At 36.3% G+C, this 21212-nt stretch overlaps 1 protein-coding gene and 1 pseudogene across 1 annotated transcript; one reads left to right on the top strand and one right to left on the bottom strand.

Annotated features, from left to right (window-relative positions):
- Positions 1–21212, top strand: part of LOC107718586 (uncharacterized) — a 61655-nt pseudogene that overhangs the window by 13530 nt on the left and 26913 nt on the right.
- On the bottom strand, positions 11503–20045 carry nfil3-2 (nuclear factor, interleukin 3 regulated, member 2). Its single transcript, XM_016525738.1, has 2 exons — positions 19775–20045; positions 11503–14514 (listed from the first exon to the last, which is right to left on the bottom strand). The coding sequence occupies exon 2, from the start codon at positions 13870–13872 to the stop codon at positions 12220–12222; it is 1653 nt and encodes a 550-aa protein (XP_016381224.1). The 5' UTR covers positions 13873–14514; positions 19775–20045; the 3' UTR covers positions 11503–12219.

Below are 21212 nucleotides of genomic sequence, written 5' to 3'. Positions count from 1 at the left end.
CTTCTTAACCCCCCCCCCCCCCCCAAATCTCTTCAGGATATGAGTTGGACTCTTAAAAAATCTGCAAAATGCAGGCGGTGATGAAAGAGAGCGTGAGAGAGACGCTCTTTCGCCAAGTCTGCGGTGAACATGAGCATAGCTCAGAATCCTCAAACCACCCAGAGGTCTGCATTTGGCCAAATTACTCGCAGTGTTTGCCAGTAGGTTTTCCTACAAGGGTCGTCAAACCTGACCAGCATGTATATGTAATACATTGCGCTGGTTGAACATTTCAGCTAGAGAAAAAAATTGCGGTTTTCCTGTACATACCTTTCGGTGTTTCATTTCAGTACGGCTCATATGTGATGTGTATTTTTTTGTGGTCTAAATTGTTTCAACACACATTAATGCTTCCTGCATGTTTAAAATATCACAATTCAATTCAGAAGAGAGAGAGAGAGCCATGTGATGAAGACACGTGACTAGCTGGGCCTCTCCTAAACGCCAGCGTTCACATTCCACCCAAAACACCGGAAAACGTCCACCCATCTCTCCTTCTGTGTCATGCATTTCTTTCTGTCCTTCACTCTTTCAAGAAACGGCAATTATTTTTTCTTTAATAAAAGAGCATTATTATTGCTTAGTGTTGGGGGTTTATTCGAATTATTAACTAAGTATTAAACTAACTTCAGCATGACTCATCCCTCACTGTTAGTGCTATATACAAGTTTGGAATAATTCAAATGTTTAAATTTTAAGTGATTTTTAAAATATATATATATATTTTAAATATTAAAAGAAGTCTCTTATGCTCACCAAAGCTGCATTTATTTGATATAAAAATACAGTAAAAACAGTGATATTGTGAAATATTATTACAATTTAAAATAAATGTTTTCTATTTATATATATTTTAAGATGTAATTAAGATGTATTAATTTTCAGCATCATTACTCCAGTCTTCAGTGTCACATGATCCTTCAGAAATCATTCTGATAAGCTGATTTGCTGCTCAAGAAACATTTCTTATTATTATCAGTTATATTTTTATATTTTTACGGAAATGGTGATACACTAACATTTCAAATGTTTGGGGGTAAGTATGTATAAACAAAAAGAAAAAAATATTTTTATTCAGCAAGGATGCAGTAAAAATAATTTTAAAATGTTACCAAAAAATTATATTTCGAATAAATGCTGTTCAATGAACTTTGTTCATCAAAAAATAAAATAAAAATGTATTGTGGTCTCCACAAAGAATTTTAAGCAGCAAAAATTGTTTTCAACATTGATGATAACCATTATTAACCATTATTAATAATTGAACACCAGTAATAATTGATAATTGAGCATCAAACCAGCATGTTAGAATGATTTCTGAATGTGACACTGAAGACTGGAGTAATTATGCTGAAAATTCACAGGAATAAATAACATTTTACAATATATTACAATAGAAAACGGTTACACGTACTGTATTTTTGATTAAATAAATGCAAAAGAGTCTTAATTTAAAAACAAACAAAAACATTTTTATTCCAATTTGCATGTTTATTTATTTATTTTAAAAAAAAGGCACAATGTACATTCATCAGCATTCAAATAAGTGTAAATGTACCCAAGTTATGCAAGTCCCTTTGCCTGATATATCCAAAGTACATTTTGTAATACATTTTAGCCTTTGAAGATTTAATCATATTTTCAGTAGGATAAAAATAGGCTATTTAGTGTCACAACAGTGTCAACATATTTTGGCTTGAAATAAATATTGCCGTACGAGAAGCAATTATCACAGTGTTTTTTTTTAATTTTTATTATGCTTAAACAGAACAGGCAATTATCACAGTGTCAACACTGCCGAGCAACCCAGATGACAAGATAACAAGTGTTCTGGCTGCGCCAAACATTAGTTGTGTTTCTCAGAAAAGCGAGACACGTGCTCTGCCTTGCGTTGCGTCGACGCACTCTAGGATTCTCAGAAAAAGATTCCAGTTCACGGGAAACCAGCAGAGATGGGAGGAACGAAATAAAAAGAAGACTGGATGCGGAGCGAATCGGAATGCCCACGTCTGTTACTCTTTTGGCCCCGCCTCTTTCTTTTGAGCTGCGCTGTGACTGGTTGCCATGACGAGTGAGTTCACATGAGGTTCCGTGTTCTCCGAGAGGTGGGAGGAGTTGACCTACATTCTGCTGCAGCCTCAGAACGGCCTAGTAGCTAATGTTATATAAAAACATTTAACACGCCACGCTCACACAAACACTTGTGTATACAAAAGCCGTGATCCAGACGGCTTTTGCAAAGTCTGTTCAGGGCTTTATAAGTGGGAACATTTTTCTAACAGCCGGTTTGAATAGAATGGCATGCTTGCATATCACTCTGAAGGGTCCTTCAGGAAGGTACGTGCACCGAACACTTTCCGGTCAAAACACGAAAACAGTCCCATGAGGCTTTTCACAGGACACCAGCTTAAGTGTCATCGATGTTTACATGGCATAAAATAAGGAAGCTATAAAGCCGTGAATTGCGCTCATGTGTGCTTGTGTAAACAAACAATATTGTGATATTGTAAAATGTCATTCACTGTCTTTTGGTGAAGTCTATAAACCAAGTTCATAACTACACAGTTTATGATTCCTATTTCCTGAACTATATTAGAGAGTCCGCTTTAAAGATGCTACACCTTTGCAGGGTGTGTTTTTTTTCCTTTGGAAAAAAACAATGTCAGTGCCAAATACCTGTTTAATGATCAAAAGGTCCATAACACTTCAGGTGCATGGGCTCAAAAAAATAATAATAAAATAAATAAAAATAAAAATAAATAAACTAATGAAAAATACAAAGCTCAGATATTTTGCATAAAAAATTAGCATTTTTTAAACATAACTTAAGTACAATTAAATAAAAATGTATTGTTAAATTTATTTTAAAAAATAAATGTTTTTAAAAATAAATAAATTGTTAACATTTGAGTACATTATACTTTATATGTTATAATAATATGTAACATTGAGTACAATGAAAAATACTTCTAAAGCATTTATTAACATTAACACACGCATGCATATATATATATACATACACACACACACACTCATTATCCTAATAATTCTTTATAAAGATTTCGGGTATATTTATTTATTTATTTTTTATTTTTTTCAGGTATATTTAATTTTTTTAAAGGTATTTCAGGTATATTTAAATGCAAACAGTTTTGCTTCAGGACCCAAATTCAGATCAAGCTCCCAAGACCAAAATGGTCTATTATACAAATTGTACATTGTCTATTGTCTATTGACTTTAAAATCAAGCATGGATTTTCCTAATATAACCATAAACAGCACAAACACAGTAGTATGCAAAAATTTACATGACATGGGCTAAACAAATATTCATACACATTTTAATATTAAAATAGGCTATTTAAATAAATAATTAAATATTTAATTTCATTCTAAATAATTTTTTAACTATTTTAGATTATAAATAATTGAAAACATTTTTGTGCTAGCTTAGCATTAGGAATATTTTAAAACCGAATATGTATGCATGTATAAGAAGGAAAGCTGTCTGTCTGTCTCTGTCCTGCTTTAGCACTCGTTCTGTGCTGTGCAGTACCTGTTGATATTTCAGAAAGTTATCATGACAGGTTTGTTCCTTTACCAGCTGTTGTTCTGTGTAACGTGTTTCCTCATTCACACAGAACGCTGCCGTTTATGGGTCAGTCTGCATGTGCCATTCAAAATTGTAATACTAGAATGTGAGTCAGACTCGTACAACAGAGTGTCAGGTTATAAAGGCGCGGATAAACAAGTCATTAAGCTCTCCGTCCGGCATCCATGCTTCCCCTGCCTCACATGCACCATCTGACCTCATTTCAGGATACAAATAGGAAAATGAAAACTAAAACAACAGCTGGAGTGATATTTGGTGAACGCAGACTCGCGTGGGCACAGAGCCAGTTAGACCATTGATAAGCTGATCTCTGTTCTCTTATGAGACAGCATGCATGGGTAAACACAGACAACCACACACACACCATTACTGAAAACACTTTGTTGTGCAATCTGTCTGAGCTGCTCACATTGTATGCATATTGACTGACTTACTACAGGAAGTAAACTGAGCTAGAACTATAAAAGTGCTTAATGGGAAAAACAGCAAGGGTTTTATTCATTAGCTGAGGTATACTTAATGTAACTTTTAAATGCACACTGAATATGCTTTACATTTACATTATGCAATTAAAGATTGTCATGAAAGAGGAAACCCATAGTAGTTGTAACAGTGACACAATCGAAATTTCTAAGTTGGTGATCAGGGAAAAATGTCAAATTATTAACAATAATATTTAAAATAAGTTAACAATAATAATTAAAAAAAAATCAAACAATCACTCAAAATAATTTTGCTACAACTTTAAATTACAAGTTTTTAACTAATTAAAAACAAATAAAAATTATATTTTTAAAAATGTTTTTATTAACACTTTGGACTCAAGTGTTAAACCTTTGCACTGATGACCTTACACTCAAAAACGAACTCACAGTGGCGTACATGGCTCACACATCACAGATGATTATGGGTTAGCAGGGACACACAGGAAGGTGAAAAACAGAAGGTGGGGAATGTTTTTGGCTTCAGGAAGGAAATCAAGCAGGAAGAGAGATAGTCCATGTTTTTGTTTTGAATTATGTCCAAACACATAAAACCCTTTCCTTTCTCATATTAAACTCCTCTCTCTCAATCTCATTCTCTCAGCCACATTGCCGTCTTTCTTTTTTATATTCTCTTTTTATTAATGTACCAGTACTTCCATAATGGAAGAAACTGTTATTTATAGCCCAGTTTCCAGACAAAGGCAGATTTTTATTTCAAAGTGCATTGTGTTTGGAAACTGACAGTGAAATGTCTGTATTTAATATGACAAATCTAGAACAGGATCAGTTTAACCAGCTTAACCAGTTTCTTTTTTTTTTTTTTTTACCTCACTAAAGCTATAATTAATATGACATAAACCCATCTGCAACATACATATTTTTCCCTGTTATAAAACAAAATAACATGCAAATGTTTTATATTGGAGAAAATATATTTAATCCTTTAAGAGCTCTGCAGAAAGTACCGGACAAAGAAAATATATTACCTTTATATATCAACGATCAATATATTAAATTATTTAAATTATATTGAATATATACTGATAATACGTTGTGTTTATATTACAATACATTGAATAATACTGAAAAATGTGACAATATATCTACTTCTATAATATGCATGCAATTTAATTTTATATAGAGTAATGCAATGCATAATATATAGATGTTATATATGTGTAATATATGTACACAGTTATGAGGAAAATATATATTGTGATATATATTAATATATTTGTATTTGTATATACTGTATATACACATGCCTATATATAGTATTTTTTATATACCATAGCCGCTTGGTACATTCATATATTGTAGAATATTGAAAAATATAATTACTACTATACAATAAATGGAAATGTATTCATATATTGCATTATATTTCCCAGTATATTATCATATTTTTGTTTTGTAATAGAAATCAAATTTAAATAAAATATTATTTCTTCAAAATACACAGATGCTTCTAAATGTCAACAGATAAAACTGGGCCATGAAAACCGAACAAATCTTGACCCCTTGGTCTCCGTGATGCACATTCGCATATCCTGCGTTAATGATTAAACATAAATGATTAATGGTTGCAAATTGTTAGTAATACTGATTGTAAAATATGATTTTGGTCATGGTTGGTGGAGTAAAAACATCAGGTCAACAGTCAAACAGGTGAGCCGTGTGTGTTCATGATGACATGAGTGTGTTTGTCTGTGTGGGTGGAGAAAACACTGCAGCAGCTGAAACACTTTTGTTTTCTGCTTTTTGTTCTAGTTACATACTACATTTTTGTCCTAGTTACTTTGAAGGGATTCAAAAACATACTGGCCTAAAACCAAAAGTACTAGAGTACTACAATTTTAATTTTGAATATTTACATGCACTGAAAAAAAAAAATCACTCAGAAGTTGCTTGTAAATGTCACAAATAATTATAAAGAAATGGCAAGTAACACATTAAATTAAATGTGAAATTTTAAAGCAAAAAAATATTTTCTTGTAAAATATACTCCAATAAACTTATATACATATATACTTATATATATATATATATATATATATATATACACTTAAATAAACAAGTGCATTGATATGCCAGGTAAATACCATGGATGTGCATCAATATAAAAACGGATATGGGTACTAACATCAATATGGTAATCATTTCCAATTAATCAGTACCATGGTATATATGTCAAAATACTAACAGCATTTATATGTAAATAGATGGAGAAAGTGGAATTATGTTAACATGCATTGTGCAAACACATAAATAACCGTTAACCATATGCAAATTTTTAAGCCTGACGTTTTAATAAATATACATTTACATGTATGCATTTGGCGGATGCTTTTATCCAGAGTGACTTACATTGGATACAAGGTGCACATCTTATCTGTTCTTGCTATCCGTGGGAATCGAACCAGTGACTTTAGCAAGGCTCTACTGTTTGAGTGACACTGTTTAAATCTGCATTATTATTAGGTGATTGATTATATAAATAAATGATTCTAACTTATTCCAAATGATCATTTATGTGCATTGTTCAATTTGGTGTACACTGAAAAACAAATTGGCTGAGGATTTACTTACGAAAATGCTAGTGAATTTCACATTATTATAAAGAAATGGCAAGTACACTGTAAAAAAAAAATATATTTTTTGAAGTCATGAATAAAGATTACTGAAGTACATTTACAAGACAATACTATTTCAGTCTTCCTACTTAAAAAATTTTTATTCAATGGTTCCATTTCTTGCCATTTTATTTGTAATTATTTGTGAAATTCGCCAATTTCTGAGTGCAAATTGTTTTAAAGTAATTTTTTTCAGTGAACATGTTGAATTAAAGTGAAATTTTGAAGTAGAAAGAATTAATAGTATTTGCTAGTAAATCAAGCTATACAATAATTTGTTACAACTTCCAAAAAACAAAGTACAGTGTAGAGTTGCATAAAAATGCAGCTGATTAGTTTAGTCTAGATCTACAGCACATAAAGGTGTTTATTTTATGATTTTTAAAATGGCAGACTCAGCAGACCAAGCTTTCTGTGCAAATTAAGTATGCTACTAGCATTAATGATTTAAAAATAGTTTTATTGGTAACACTTTACAATAAGGTTCCATTAGTTAATGTTAGTTAATTTATTAACTAACATGAATCATGAATAGTACATTTATTACAGTATTTACTCTTTGTTAATGTAAGTTAATGAAAATACAGTCATTGATTGTTAGTTCATGTTAATTCACAGTGCATTAACTAATGCTAACAAGCACAACTTTTGATTTTAATAATGCATTAGTAAATGATGAAATTAATATGAACATGTTCACTCTTAGTTCATGTTAACTAAAGTGGTTAACTAAGTGTTACTGCTTTATTTTAATGTTGCCTTTTATTGACTGTGATTGCAGAGGGCAGATGGTGTTTCTGCAGACCTGTCCATGTGAAGGAAAGCTCGCAATGGGCCAAAATCCAAATGCAAAATATTTCCTTTGTGCAATGGCACAAACACATGCAGCAGTGGCCTGATCTGTTGACCCAACGCTCTTGGCAGTTCGAAATAAGCCAGGTAACCCGAGAAGCCTGTTTTCCCTGAGCTTTCCTCTACAGGACAGGCCTCTCGCGCTCTCTTTTCTGTTTTTCTCCCAATACTTTCACTTCTATGTCCATCACCATCTCTCTCTCCTTCTCTCTCTCATTCCTCCCTCCCTTCAGTGCTGACCTACTTTTCAACTGACCTGTTTATGCAAGCCTCTATGCGCTCCAGTCACAAAAAGGGGGACAAAGGGGAAGCTGAATCCATAGGACTGTGCTACTGTTGCCACTGCTGTTGTTTGGGGATCATTAGCTGTACCGCTGCCCCACCTCTCCACCAGCACTGCGGCAGCCATTGCAATGGTGTTTCAAAGCTCCCACAATGTTATGACACTGACTTCAAAAATAGAGGTGATTATTAATAGCATTTATGTAGTTATGAGGCTAATGGCATTGGTTGCACTGGCCTATTTCACTCAGCTCACTTTAGTGGCACGCATTTCTTTCGTTGGTTAATAAATTGGGTTAATATTTATCAACAATATTTGTTAATATTTATCAACATGATTCTTTGCAATGTAGGCTTTTATAAAACAAATAATTTGCCTGTTTTTTGAAAATAGTTTACAATTTGGGGGGGGTTGGTTTTCATATAAATTATTATATTTTTATAACCTGTATTACAATATATACTGTATACAGTACACAGCATAAATGAGTACACCCCCTCTAAATAAATAGTGTGAATTCATGCCAGCATTGATAAAGCACAACTCCCTCACACCTTCAGCACTCATTCATCCCTATATAAAAGCTTTACTACCACTGAACGTCACTGTGGGTACCAAGCACTTCTCTCTGTACTCCTCCTCTAGCAACACCAGAACATTTTGGATGCTTTTGGATCCGAAATGATTGACTTGGTCTCTTGAGACCAGAGTATGGATTGTGTAGCATCCTCCTTGTTGAAATGTAATCAGAACAAGGGCTTTGGTTTTATTCAAGCACAATGGATTCAAAGGACACAAGTCAATGAGACCTGTTCGATTTGATATTTCAGGCATTGTATGTTCGTTTCATTCAACTAAACTTAAGCAGGACTCAAGAATAAAGATGGTTGTTTGGTGGATGGATGGATGTTGATATATAGATAGATAGACATATATAGGATATATAGATGTGTATATATATATACAGTATATAGATAGATTTCATTTATATGAAATATAAGTAACTTAGTTATTGAAAACATATTTAACACATTAATAAATTTCAACACATAGTAGCAATATATTTTAGGCTTTTTTCCCGCTTTTTTTTAAATTAATCAAATAATACTTTATTTAATAATAATATTTTTTTAACTGATGCATCCAAGACTTGAAATTGCAGAAATTTGCAGCAGCATTGTTCAACACATCCCATAAAACCAAATGTTTAAGTTTGTGAAGTGCAGGACAGCAGTGGCGTGAAAGGGCCAGTGACATTTACGCCAACTGACCCAAAATGATCTCACATGGACATCAGGCCATCCTTATTGGAGAGTGGAAGAGATCTGCATAAATGTGGGGATATTTTGTTCTTGGTATGTCTAGACTTTAGACCAGGGTTGCAAAACGTCGGTCCTGGAGAGCCGCAGCCCTGCAGAGTTTAGCTTCAACCCTAATCAAACACACCTGAACACGCTAATCAAGGTCTGAAGGGTTACTAGGAAGCTACAGGCAGGTGAGTTTTAATTAGGGTTGGAGCTGAACTCTGCAGGGTTCTCTGCGGCTCTCCAGGACTGGAGTTCGCCACCCCTGCTTTAGACTCACCATGGATTTGGTTTTGGCCTACTTGTGTGGCATTAAAACTAAAAACACCTGAAAGATCTGCTGACCTGTGCATGTCCTCATCAGCAGGACATGCTGTTCCGTACATGCATATCTACACAATGAGAACCATGAAGGAACTATATAAGTAAGGGTTTAATTTGTATTCACTACTGGTAGATACAATCACAAAGAGAAAGAAACAGATTTGTATCCTGTTTGACTACATAGTTTGTGTTTGTTTATGCAGCGCTATTCTCAAATATGCACATTGTGTTCCACATATCACGTCACATAATGAGTGACTGTCAATGTGTAATGTGTACATATCAGTTCGTTGAACACGACTGCGTAGCGTGTTACTAGTTTAAGCAGTACACCGAGTAACTAGGTCAGTGTTATGTAAGTAAAGTAAGCCTGCGGTAAAGCTAGACTGATGTGTGTCAGTGTGTCAGTATCTCATGATAGGCCAGACCAAGATATTCAACACTTCTGCCATTTCGCAATGTTAAACCAGACGATATAGGCTGTTTATTCTTGCCTTTGTTCACTAATCTCTTTCAGCTTGAGTGAAATTCTTTTTAGACAGCAGTCAAAACTTCTTCAAACATACTGAAAGATTCACAATTATGTAATCTGATGTCAATAAATTTGATTCGATAAGGCTATAATTGCATGTTGTGAAATCTAATTACATAACTGTGGTATATAATTACATAGGTGGATGAAGTATTAAAAAAAGATGAATGCATGAATAATGCAACAACTTTTATTTTTATTTTTTTGTTGAATTTTTGAAATGCACCCAAACCTAGCACTGAATATTAGTGTTTTTTACAATATGCATCTATTTCAAAACAGAGCAACAGAACAGCAGTGCCACGGTCTACTCAATAACACTAAACAAGCCTTGCTTGTTGTTTGTTTTTTTCCACTTTCATTTTTGATAAAACCATAAGAAAATAAAAACATCAAACATCACTCAGTTTAAAACACACTGAAAGGACGAAAGAGGATAGGTGACATTGTGGTGAGCAATTACGAAATCACAGTAAACTGGAAGTAAAGATGCAGCTAGTGATAAACAGGACAACACTTGGCCCCCAAAACAGTTCACAATACAGTGTAAAAATATTTTACATTTATACACAAGTGCCATAAGTTAACGTGACATGTAGACTTATTTTTAAAAATACAAAAGGGGGGTTTGTGAGTAAATTTACAAGCATTCTTTGAAAAGTTAAAAACAAACAAACAAGAAAACCTGCAACTTTAATTAAACCTCATTTTAGCAGGGAAACATATGCAGAGTAGCGGCTGACTAGCGAGGAGCCAGCCAACCAGTTAAAGATTGAAAAAACTGCAGCATCAGTTAGCTGAATCGCTTAACTAGGGGCCTCAAGGGCAAATGGACACTATGCTAGTTATCATCCATTTATACTGATGTAAGCAGGGTGGAGCTTTCCTGTAAACCCCATGCTAATAAGATCAAAACATTCCTTTCACATTCATAACCAGAGAGGAAGAGAGAGTCATTTTGCATTAAGTCTAGAATATTTTTTCTGTTCTTTCTGTAACGGGTTACGAAGAAAATCAATGTTTTTACATCAGTTGGTGTATAAGAAAAACTATAAACATGGAGGCTACATAAAAGGGAAGCTAGATATGTACTTTTAGGGTAGGTTTAAAATTTTAAACTATCGGGAAAAGACATTTTACGCTAAACGCCAAGTAGTGTTTCAAGACCAGACAATGAGTTCTAACTGCAATGAGAACACATTTTAGTATCTATGACATGAAGCTTACATCAACCCGCTAATGTATCTGTAAAGGCTTTGGGGCATTTTGAAATTTTCCTATAAAAGGACAGTTTCTAAAAAAATATTTAATTGCAAATTGTTAAAGTAAAAAAAAAAAACGTTTATATTAAGTGTCATCTCAAACAACAAACACTGATATTGTACAGTATTTTTGACAAGGACCAAATCATTAGTCACATAACTCCCTATTTTTTTCATGTAAACTTTTTGTTTTCTTCTTAAAATATATTCATATATAATATTTACATCACATTTTATACACACAAACCAGGTGCCTGATCAAGGAGGAGTGGTAGCTAGGCTGTTTAATGTGGGAAAAGTGATGGGGAGCACTAGTTAGAAAAGCAGATAGAGGTAGGGAGCAGAGAGAGGTATGAACTTAAATCCATGTTTCTTTGGTCAAGGGAAATATTCCCTGAATCTTCTGGTGTTTGGTATGTTTAAATGTGGTGCATAGCCACCTGCAAATGTTCTGTTGTTAAGGTGTGGCCAAAAACTAAAAAAGGGGCACTTGAAGTTGTCTATTTACAAATATGAATCCATTACCATGCCTCACATATGGTAGATATTGCTTTTGAATTGAATATACACTTTGACATCTTGTTGCAGCATGGGAACTATGGGTAATGTGATCAACAGCATGTCATCCTATTTCATTCTGTTATAAAAGTACTGCTGTAACCTTAAGAGGAGGTTAAACAAACAAACCTAACCAACAAAAGGTAAGTATATACATTATAGTACAATGCAAATACAATGCAGCAGTCCTGACGATATCCACTTCTCTTATCCCTTGGCATTTGCACAGGGAATGGGTGAAGGGTACAAGATCAAGGTAGGACCTCAAGATGGGCTTATAAAAAGTCTCTTGGGGCTTTATATCAAGACCCAAGTGAGTCCCACAGTTTTACGTTCAGTCATGTCTCTTGTTGCGACTGTTACGCATACTGGATTCCTTCTTCCCACATTCAATGCTTCCAGCCGAGGTGTCCTGCTTGCAAAACCCTGGACTCGACTGACCGCCAGGTTGAGACAAGGCCAGGTAAGGATGCTGAGGTAATGGCTGGAAGTTAGCAGGTGGCGTCATTGGCGAGTCTTGAGATGATGCTCTGCCGTTGCTCTGAGCTCTGTGCTTGAGTCTCAATTTGTGGGGTAGGGCAGTGCCTTTGATTTCTGCTTGGCCGTCTTTGCATTGGCTTAGAGAGAAGGAGCTCTGGGTCACGAATATGTGAGGGTGGTAGCTGCCTGTATCGGAGCAAGATGAAGAGGGAGACTCATCATCGGTGGAGCCCTCTTTATCAGAGCTGCGGGGATCCCCGTCACTTGAGGAAGTGTCCTTTCCTGAGTGAGCCTCGTAGTACTCTTCGTGTCTCAAGCTTCCTTCGTAGGTCAGCACTGGTGGATCGTCATTCTCCAAGGTGCCATTAGAACAGTGGTACATCTGTGTTTCATCTCCCTCCTCTGGTCTCATTAGAAGATCTGGGGCAGCAGCATCAACCCTGGGGGTCTGTCGCTGAGCAATGTAAGCTTGCCTTTCGGCTGCTTCCCCATCTGGGTAGTCATAAGGTGGAGAGTCCAAAGTTTTTCTCTCTAGCCGTTTAGACACCTCTGCCAAGCTTTTCGGACTTCCAGTTGGTCCCTCTGTAGGCTGAGTGAGGTTCTGCTGTTCATTAGGAATCATTTCCTGAGTTTCCACAGGATACGAGGCACTGCTTGAACGGTATAGGATAACACTTCTTTGAGCGGATTGTGGGATGACTGGACTTGCAGTGGTCTCGTGGCGTCGTTGCTTCTGTTGGTTGGCTGAATAACCTTCAAAAGTGTGCTGGTGAAGTACTGCAGGCAATCTAGAATGAATGTTTAACATGAACTGTCTGGTAGTGCTATTGACAATGTCCATATCCAGACCCATCCCTTCCTGCTTGATGTCATACACCAATGGCTCTGGGCTGTCCCGAGAGGAGTCATCAGACATATCAGAGAGGGAACCTCGCGGGGAGTACTTTGCCAATTTCACATGCCCATCCCCTCGAACAGACTGCTCCGTTTCAGAAGAATCAGAGTTTATCATCATCTGAGAAACACTGGAGTAATCATTAGGGTAGAAGAGACTGGTGGTAGAGGAAGGTGTAGAGTTTCCCCCAGAAGTTCCATTGACTGCTCCACCAATCTGCTGACTCTTTTCCATGTAGGAGGCTGTACTTATCAGACCAAATCTGAGCTTAAGCTGTAAAAGCTCAGTTTTCAGGCGTACATTCTCATCATTCAGCGCCATAACTCTGTTCTCTAGGATCATGTCATTAAAGCGTCGTTTCTCCCGGGAACGCTTTGCTGCCTCGTTGTTCTTGCGTCGCTTTTCCCAGTAGGATGCATCCTTTTTCTCATCTGAGATGAACTCACGCTTGCGTCGACAGCTCATGTTTGGCTTTGGTTTGAGAAGGCGGCTCTGGCGAATGTTGCTTTGAGGTGAATGGACAAGATCACTGTAGTCCAGAATGCTTTCTGTGTTCTTTAAGGTTTTGCTTGCACTGGAATTTGTTGAGATTTGTAAGCTCAAACTTTCCATTGCTCCTCAATGGGAGCCAGTTTGGGACCTTGGCTTCACCACTGGTAATGGAAATAAATGAAGAAACGGATGGGGTAAAGGGTGTAAAGGTGGCTACGGGAATTCCTGTAGGATATCCCAACAAACAGTGGACTGGAGAATCTTCAACTAAGTAGCTGGATCAGCAAAGACTTTGAGATATTTTAGTTTCTGGAAAACTGAACCTCATTGATTTTGCTGATGTGAAGCTCAAGCAAATATCCCTAGATGATCAAGTGTCCAGGTCGGCTAAGAAGAGCAAGAACAGTTGCACCTCTTTATGAGTCTCCTGCTTTTAACAAACCCGTAGAATTCCTCAATGAGTAAACTCTTCCGGCTGTCTTGCGCACAATGTCTGTCAAAGCCAAACCGGGGAATGAAAGAGGGGCAATAAAGTCCTGAAGTACAGAAAATGTGACCAAATTTGTTTAAAGGATTCTGACCCCTTTTCTTTGTTTTCACTTTTATTCGTTTATGTAACGGCTCTATCAAGCCGACAGAGATGTGTCCCAGTGCCTTGGGCGTGTTGGAGGATATAGGTCACTCGGTCTGCCCTAGCTTGTCAGCCTCTTGGGGAGGGGTGCTGCTGCTCCCAAAGCCTCCAGCTGGCTGTTTGATGAAAGGCTGGAAACATAAAAGAGAAAAGAGACAGATTTGTTAATCCTCGAAAGCTAAAGCAATTCACAGTTTGCCTTTAGGCACTTCAAAGAAATCTTTTAATTTATTGTGCTTTTTCATTTTTAATGAAACTCTCCATGCTTCTCTGCATGGCTGGGTAATCAGAAGATTTAGAAGTGGAATGTTCAACCGTGTCTTTGTCGTATCCTCTTGCTTCATCTACTCAACCCTGACAACCACAGAATGTTTTCTGTTGCCCGGCAACCACCGTCTGACCTGCTAACCCTGCTATTGATTTGTCTGTCTGCGACCCTTGACCTTTAGCCTCTGGCTAGACATTAGACTCTCATGATGCAAAGGGAAAGAGGTTCAGAACGCTGTCAACGATTACCCAAGCTGCACATTTTCTTTGTCAGAGGACCTACAGCTAAACAGAAATGATCTAAAATTAGTTTCCTCATTCTGACACAAGTAACATCACCCTTTGTACAAAATTCAGTCAAGACTGTTCTGTAAACGGGACTACACATATGGTAAACATTAGCAACGAACACATGATTTGTTTTAACATTTTGAAACCTTATCCTGTATTACATCATCTGCTCTGAGGGAACCAGTGCAAGAGGTTTCGGCTTTTGATACATTAACATCAAATGTTACAACACATCTCCTCTTTGGCTGCACAGTCCAAACGGTCTGATGCCCCAAATATGCAATGGGGCCCGAACTAAATTCAAAAACATTAACGCTTCATTTTTTATGACTATTCACTAAGGCTTTCAATGAGAACTTTCGAAAGAAGCATGCTTTAGATGAAAAATGAGGAGAAGCCAAAAAAACCTCATAACAATAATTACTATAATGGCAGATAAACCGAGGTCAGGCAAAAGGCAAGTCTGATTGAGAGCTTTGCAATATAGGTCAAGCATATCTGGAAAAAGGGGAGAAGGGGAACATTCCATCAACATGAGTTCAGATCCAGGGGTGGTGACTGTTTCAGCCATTAAAAATGAGCACTAATGGAAAAGCAGAGTCGCCAGTGATGATTAACTCCGCAGCCAGTGGGCAATTCCACATTGCTCTGATCCCATCATAACCTAAACTGAGCACCAACTTCCTATTTCAATGCCATGGTGTTGTTCAGCTAAAGGTGCCTGATTTCCTTTTTTTCTACTTGCACACAAATTTGAATATAATATCCGATATGCATAATATATAATATCAAATATCTGGTTAATATTTTCAGTCAATCCCAAAAGCTAGTAGGTAGACACAGATGGGATCCCAGTAATATTAAGTCATAAATCTACTTTGATCATCTCTAATATTTAATATTTGTTCTCTGACAATACAAGAATAAATATACAGTGAACTATCACAAAGTTTAGTTTACACTGAGAGTAAAAGCATTCACTATTTATAATGAGAGCAACAGTAAAAGAGACTCTTAAGTCTCTTAGACTATACTTGCGTATCTAAAACAGCGCCATGACTCTGTAGCATTAAGTATGACATCTGCATCAGAAATTAGGCAGATGAACGCAGTGTAATCCCATGATCTGGCCGCCCTTTTTATGGGTTATGTTCTTCTCATCCCAGACATCTGAGGCAGCATTACGTAACTACAGACAGCTTAAGCCTCTTCTGATGGCTTCAATCAACACTTTCTGCTTTAGTCTGGTAACGCATAGGAATTAATATGGCCAAAACTGACATTTTCCTCCCTTAATTAGTGGATGCTATGAATGGAATAAGTCAATAAAGTACAATTTTAATGAAATGCAAATAATGTTTAAATGGGTAAACAGGGAGAATCAACGGTCATTTCAGTGAGGCACAAAACTAAAAGAGACTCCCTGAATGACCCACTGACCTAGAAACTGGGCCACTAGCAAGGAAAAAAAAAACTTTTTTCCCTTGTGCTCAAATATAGGTCAGGAGTGCAACAGGCATCACGAGAAAGAGAGATAGAGGCAGAAAGGGCAAGGGAATTAAAGTGTTTGCTAAGAATAGACAGGTGAGGGATAGATTGAGGATAAACGGAATGAAGAAGGGTAAAAAAAGAGAATGCAGGGAAAAGCAGTTGCAGTCAATTTGTTGAACGCCAGCTACACAAACAGAGGAGCTTTCCAAGACACCCTAACAAAAAAAAAACAAAAAAAGGATCAGCACCAATTTCCCAATTATCTGATTTTAACAAATGTATTATTAATACTGGCATAGTATTCAGAGTTATCCTAGGGTTTACTGTCGAATTTGTGAACAAATCGCTTGATTTAGTTCTTTTTAGTGATTCATTCAAACCATCTGCTGAATCAGACTGATTTCAACACAGGATTGTTGGAGTGAATCAATCAGACTCAAACTCCATTTTCTCAATGAATAATTTCAGATTATTCACAAATGCCAATCATTATTATCGACTTAATACAGTTTTAAAAAACAAAATATAAAATTCAAATTATTATAAATGCAAATACAGTGTCTCTTTTATTTAATCTCTTCCTTTTATAATGGAGGAAAGGGAAGAGGCTATTAATAAAAATAGTTGGATGAGTTATTTAGCCTGTCAACCACACCCATGAGTCATTAAAAATGCATTTATCTCTCCTAGCATTAGCAACAATGCAACTAATTATCAAATCTTAAGCATCGAGACACCAACAGCCAAACCATCTTAAATAATCTGACATGACACACCTGTGTCTTTATTCAATGCTGCTATTGATTATCATGTGGCACATGGATTAAAGAATTAATACTTTGACCTGCAATTAGCAAAGCTTAAAATTGTTATGAGACAATAAAGCCCAATTTCACTTGCCCTATATATAGGATATGGGTTATAGCCTATTTGTGCATGTGAGCTTTCATTGGGGAAGAAATAGCATGTCTGTCCCACTATAGTCTTAACTTGGGCGAGGCCTGGAAACTATAATTCAGCTCAAATGTTTCATGTGTTGCTTTACAGCCGTTTTGGTAATGGAAATAATGGGTGAAGGCGGGGGTGTTGGATTTCATTGTGGCCATTTAATTGCCCCTGGGGCAGAATGTAATATTCGGCCCGTGGGTTAGGATCTCTTTTTTTTTTTTTTCCACGCCTGGGTTTATCTCCTCCAGTAGGAGGAGGGCAGGCCTTGGACAAGCAGGAGGAGTTCCAGGCCAACTCTTTTTTTTTATAAACACACTCATATCATCCTCTATTGAAAAAAAATAAATGCTTTGACCAAGTCCATGTGTTTCACCAGTCACATGTGCTCTCTTGCCCTACAAAACTAAACGGTAATTAGCCTCTCCCTGTTAGCCACATCGCCAAAATAACGATGCGCCTCCTCCCTTTCTCTTTCACTATGAGAAATCTTAAGAAATCCACCAACTGAATTAATGTTTATTGCTTAAAGAGTCACAATTAACACTGTAAACCAATAATGACATTGCACTTAAGTGTTTTTGTTATCTATTAACAAAGATTCATCTCCACAATTTAACATTCAAAGAGCTGGCACTACTAATGTGTTCTTTGTTTTTTTAGCATTGTTGCTGAAACGGGTCCCAATTTGCAAGATTTTGTTGTAAACTGGCAGAATCTTTGTTCTTTTTTGGTAGACTAGAGGGTGTGTTTTCTTCAGGCTTATGACCTACATTCTGCACTGGCACACAAAGCTGTTTGTCTGATGCCTTAAAGATCCCGCATTTTATTTTATTTTTTCCATTTGCCACTTCTCATTTCTCACCGTTATGTAACTCTTAACACAGAAAGACTGCATAAAGTCAAAAGAAAACTGCAAGTTGACAAGCAATCTCACATCCACAAATTTTAGCCTGATCATGCATGCATGTATGACTTTTCTGTGGAATCCTACAGTGCATGTTTGCTTACTACATAATACACTTTTTTTGAACCTAAAATCTGTAATCTAAAATCTTATGATCTGAAACATACTATTATTAGCACACTACACCGTGTGTCATAAGGGCATACAACTGTAACTTAAAAACACAGTGATTACAACACATGTGAATTGTACTGTATAAACACGTAATCAAAGATGAGCTCAATAAATCAGTTTACAACCATCTGCCGGGAAGTTCCGGAGAATAACAATGCAAAGATAACTGACAATCATTATATACACAAATAGCATGCAAATTTGAGGGATCTGACCAACATCATTAGGATACAAAATTAAATACAATAGTAACTAAAGTTAAAAGTGCGCTGAATAATAACGATCGTTTACTAGTTTCATTCAGTATCTGATAAGTACTGTAATTATTTATTCACTGCATTCACAGTTATTTGCGTTTCGCGAGGCAAACTGGCAGAAATCCCACTGAATAATTCGCACACTGTGTACCAAGATAAAATATTGATGGATATCAATAACTTAAACGAGCATCTATTTGAGCACGCACTGCATGTTGCTAGACAATTGCATTTTACATGCAACAGAGTTACATTTGATTGCCAGTCGGTTTGTTCGCGTCTGTATACCAGCAAGGAGTTAACGGGTCCGAGCCTTCAAACGTAAACACCCGCGTCAACCTTTACCGAGCACGGTTACACGTGACAGCGAGAAGTGTGTCCGGGATTTTTCCTTCCAAGCTGCCGCATTAACTTCATAATCCAATTGGATTTCACGCTTTTTGAAAACTTTAATTAAAACGTCATTGGCAAACATTAAGCAGTAACCTTTTATCAAGACATTTCCAGCGATATAATGTAATAATGTTTGCTAGTGTTTTAATCAAAATCGTAACAAGTGCTACGCCCGACTGGACTTTCTGTAACTCCGTTTCATGTTTATTAATGTACTGACTAATCTTCAAATGGCGCAATATTATATCATTAGGCTACTAAATGTAAACAACATAGGCTACGTCAGATATGCATACAGAACATTTTTGTGCATGGTAAATTAATTTGTATAGAAGCATAAAAATATTTTACGTGCATCAAGTGCTAAATGTCCTGTCATCAGTCGCGAGGGTTCCTGGCCTCGCCTTAATATTGCGAACATGCACATTGAGCATTATCCGAATCTGTAATGAGCATGCGTAAACACACAAAAATAAACTAAACCCTTATCCGTGAATGAACAGAAGCCGTTGCATTTCAAATAGGCTATCATTCTTGGATTAATTGCAGTCACCTCATTTCATAACCGCGTAAAAAAATTCCGCAAGATCACGCCAGAAACACAAGCATCCCCAATGCAGTTGTATTAGTGTGAGCGTGCATCAATAAGCAATTAAGCAAACATACCGATTGTGGCTTTTGTGCTTGTATCTAAAATATCTTCAGTCGCCCGACGACTATAATTAGTCTCTTTGTATCAGCCTCGGTGGCTTGAATAAAAAGGCGAAGTGATCCACACACACTACACGCCGTGTCCAGACCGCATGGATTCCGCAGCCCGTGTGTTTTTGCCCTGGCTCCTTGTGTTGTGTTGGCGAGGCGCTCCAGTATCCTGCCGCTAGCTGCTTCTGTTTAGAAATGTATGTTAGTAGGTCAGCGGTTGCATAACAGGACGTTTCGGGTGCCTCGTCACGTTTTGTTTTTCTTTTTGCCCCCACCTACCTCCCTCCCGCTGTCCCGCTCTCCCTCCCTTATCCGAAAGCCTGTGGCGACGCGAGCGCATAAGTGGGAGGGATCAGGCAGTCGGCCAGACCTACTCCTAGATGAAGGACGGTCATATTCATAATAAGGCTGACATGGTGAAAACAAGTAGATGTTAAGGTTACATGTGCATTATGATATGCCTATTCAAAGTGTATTCGGTAATTGCATGTAACACTCTCCTTCTCAGTTTTTAATTATTTCCCCCTCCAGATTAAAAAAAAAAGTGGTTTATAAACAAATGCAAGAATAAACAAGTGCCTTGTGAAGGCCTTGACCACATTTTCCATGTAAACTGATGTTTTTGCCAGCTGATTTTATTTTGTTTTATGTCTGAGTGAATCCCAGTGACAGTATTTAAGGATAAGTTACTTGTACAGGACTGTCTCAGTCATATTTCACCCCCATTATTTTAAACAAAGGAAAATAAAATCCATTTAGACGAGCATTAAGATACTTTGCATCACTATTTTTCGGACAATAAAGTACATTTACCCCCAGTTATTACTTATAATTACTGAAATGCATCTTGACATTTTACTTTTGCATTTTACTACGTATTGACATTATTCTTTTTACTGTGTTTAGGAAACTATATATAGGATTTTATTTTCATTTTTTTTCAATGATGATTAAAATTACTGTAATACCATGATTATAGCAATAAATCAATACTTTTTAAAAAATATTTTTAAATTATTTTTTAAATTCAACCGAATAAAAAAAATCAGGCAATCTAGCAAATAGTACTTTACAGATATTTTAACATTATGGTAATGAGAATATCATTATTATTATTATTATTATTATTGATAATAATAATAATAATAGGCCCTATGATAATAAAACCTTGACCAACTTACCTTGATGATCCTAAATAAATATTTAAAACTATTTATTTTGTTTTGTTTTGTTTTATTTTACAGTGAAATATGACCTGGGCATTTTCTTGACAGCTTTTGTGAGAATTTTTCACCTAATTTATTTTTTCTCATTTAAATTAAGAAAACAACATGTCTCCCTTTCCTTACTGATTGAAGTCACAGACACAATAGAATTGTGAAGATGACCTTGAACTTAGATG

This window comes from Sinocyclocheilus rhinocerous, unplaced genomic scaffold (genome assembly GCF_001515625.1).
Source record: "Sinocyclocheilus rhinocerous isolate Xijiao unplaced genomic scaffold, SAMN03320098_v1.1 scaffold182, whole genome shotgun sequence".
In the NCBI taxonomy this organism is placed as follows: Eukaryota; Metazoa; Chordata; class Actinopteri; order Cypriniformes; family Cyprinidae; genus Sinocyclocheilus; species Sinocyclocheilus rhinocerous.
Note: the sequence above shows the minus strand (reverse complement) of the source record. Positions and strands in the feature narration are given on the sequence as shown.